Source organism: Propithecus coquereli, unplaced genomic scaffold (genome assembly GCF_000956105.1).
Source record: "Propithecus coquereli isolate 6110/MARCELLA unplaced genomic scaffold, Pcoq_1.0 Scaffold37, whole genome shotgun sequence".
In the NCBI taxonomy this organism is placed as follows: domain Eukaryota; kingdom Metazoa; phylum Chordata; class Mammalia; order Primates; family Indriidae; genus Propithecus; species Propithecus coquereli.
Genome location: NW_012149396.1, coordinates 597,091 through 599,346, shown reverse-complemented (window position 1 = coordinate 599,346; position 2,256 = coordinate 597,091). Strand labels below are relative to the sequence as shown.

Here is a 2,256-nt window from a genome sequence, read left to right as displayed (position 1 = left end):
TTATCTGTCTAAAGGCAGCGGTAGTTCCCACTACTCTCTCATAATGTTATAATTAAGCCTTGATTTAGTTCCAGAAAATAACAGGGTAAAATTTTCATATTTCCCTAGATCTGTCTACTATAAGGGAATTTTAGTACATGAAGGAAAGATAAAACAGACATTAAGAGAATATTTTTGGATGACAATTTTTCCTCGGAATTTGGTTGAAATTTGGCTTCCTCTCAGAATTCTGTACTCACATCCATAAAAGTAAATTTCTATTTTAGTAGCCTTAAAAGAACTAGGTGAGAAAAGATTATTACCTATAACAGTAAGAAGCAAATACTTTGCCAAGTGTGAATAAGAGTACTATTAAGTAAAGACATTCACAAATATATTTTTAACATCTCTTAGATGTGGCATAGGTTATAAATTAGAATTGAAGCATCGTGGTTATTTGATTGAAGGGTACTGGTGGGCATTAACAACACATCTGTCTCCATGGGGAAAAGTAAGTCAAGCAAAGTGGTGGGGGAGAATAAAACACAGAAAACACCACAAATCTCAGAACATTATCTCTTTTTGTCTGAAAAAATGGGTTCCCTCTAAAGCATGGAAAAAACTTCACAGTGGGAGTGCTTCTATTCCGTTATCAGCGGAGGGCTTGATGCGGATTCTGGCCATTCGTACACATCTGGCAGCAGGGAATCGTATTCACTTCGCCATATTCTTTCTTTAACGTATTTGGCCTTGTCTTCAGGTTCTGGGTATCGGAAAGCCATTTTATTAGCATACAGGTATTCTGTAACCTGAAAAATAAATAAGATTACTGTACAGGCTCTGCGTATTAACCTATTAGAGAGACGAAGTACTATTATAACACAGAGAAATGAATTTAGAAGAATGACATTTTCCTTTTTCAAAATAAAAAATATTACTTTGATTCATTTCAAAATATTTAGAAACTATGGAAAGCTTAAAAAATAAAATCAAACGAATTTAAATTCTATTATGTGTCAATCTAGTGCACATACTCAGGTAACCTGCCTGGCCCAGGTCATTGCCCCCAGCCCTGCTAAAAGGGTGGGCTTAGGGGGCCGCGTTGTGCAGGAGACTCTGCTTCCTAGTAGTCATAGCTGACTTGACCAGGGTGAAAACCTAACCCAAGGCGAGCCAGATGATTTTGCTCTAGAATTTGGATTAAGAGATATAGAAATTATTGTACATCAGGTGTTGGACACTAGAACTACAAATTCAGGTAAAGTTAGGGCTAGAACCTATACATGGTAAAACTCACCACCACCATCACTGAGTGCCAGGCATGTTCTAAGTGTCTTACACAGATCTCATTTAGTCCTGAAGAACCTTATGAATGCTATTAGTATTCTCATTTTACATATGAGGATGCCAAAGTGTGAGGAATTAAAGTATTTGTCCGAGGTACTTAAGTGAGAGCTGTGTGTCAAACTCAAAGCATTCTGACTCCAGATACCAGACCCTAAACAGTTAAGCTAGGTCCTTCCCCACCTAAGGTGGCTTGAGTGGGTATCTGATCTTGGCAACCAAGCCACATACCACAATTGGTGGTGAGGATAAGCCCTTTAAACCTCAGTTTTGATGTAAAATGAGGAATGTGAAAAGCTTCCTTACAGGGTAGTACAGTGCCTGTCATACAGTTAATGTTCTCAAGTTATGGTTTTAACTTTAAAAAAATGTAGTGACACATGGTAGAGAAATTCAAATAGTCATGTCTTACTCCTCCTCCTCTAAGTCCCATTCCAAGTGGTGACCCCTATTAATGTTTTGTTTCAGAAGCTTTCTAAAAGAAATATTTAAGAATAAAATGGTGGTTAAAAAATAATCCATGGTCCTAAGAGCTCAACCTCAGTGTAATTTGTGATGGAAAATGTGTTCAATTGTTTTCTATTCCATTATAGAAAACATATTTTACTAATATTTTAACATCATTGACTCAAAAACAAAGTAGGCAAGGAATATTCCTCAGTGGCAAGCAAGGGCAATAAAGATCTGAGAAGATTCAAAAATCCAAGTGCCAAATAAACATCACAAATGTCATTAGTACAGTTTGTTGACCAAACTTTTTCTCAGTTTTTGTGATTAAACAGGAAAAACAGAAATGATATGAAAAGATAGGCAGAGATTTCTGCTTCCAGAAAGATAGAGTAAACACACTTTTCCCTATTCCTTCCACTAAATACAACTAAAACCCCCAGGACATTATATACAAAAACAAACCTAAGGCCGGGCGCGGTGGCT

General features: G+C 36.8%; 1 protein-coding gene across 1 annotated transcript in view; it reads right to left on the bottom strand.

Annotated features, from left to right (window-relative positions):
- Positions 1-538: 538 nt before the first annotated feature.
- The window catches only part of ME2 (malic enzyme 2, NAD(+)-dependent, mitochondrial), a 56,658-nt gene continuing 54,940 nt past the window's right edge, over positions 539-2,256 (bottom strand). The window contains exon 14 of the mRNA XM_012651783.1: positions 539-788. Within this exon, the coding sequence (XP_012507237.1) occupies positions 766-788 (23 nt within the window). The 3' untranslated portion in view covers positions 539-765. The remainder of the gene's footprint in view (positions 789-2,256) is intronic.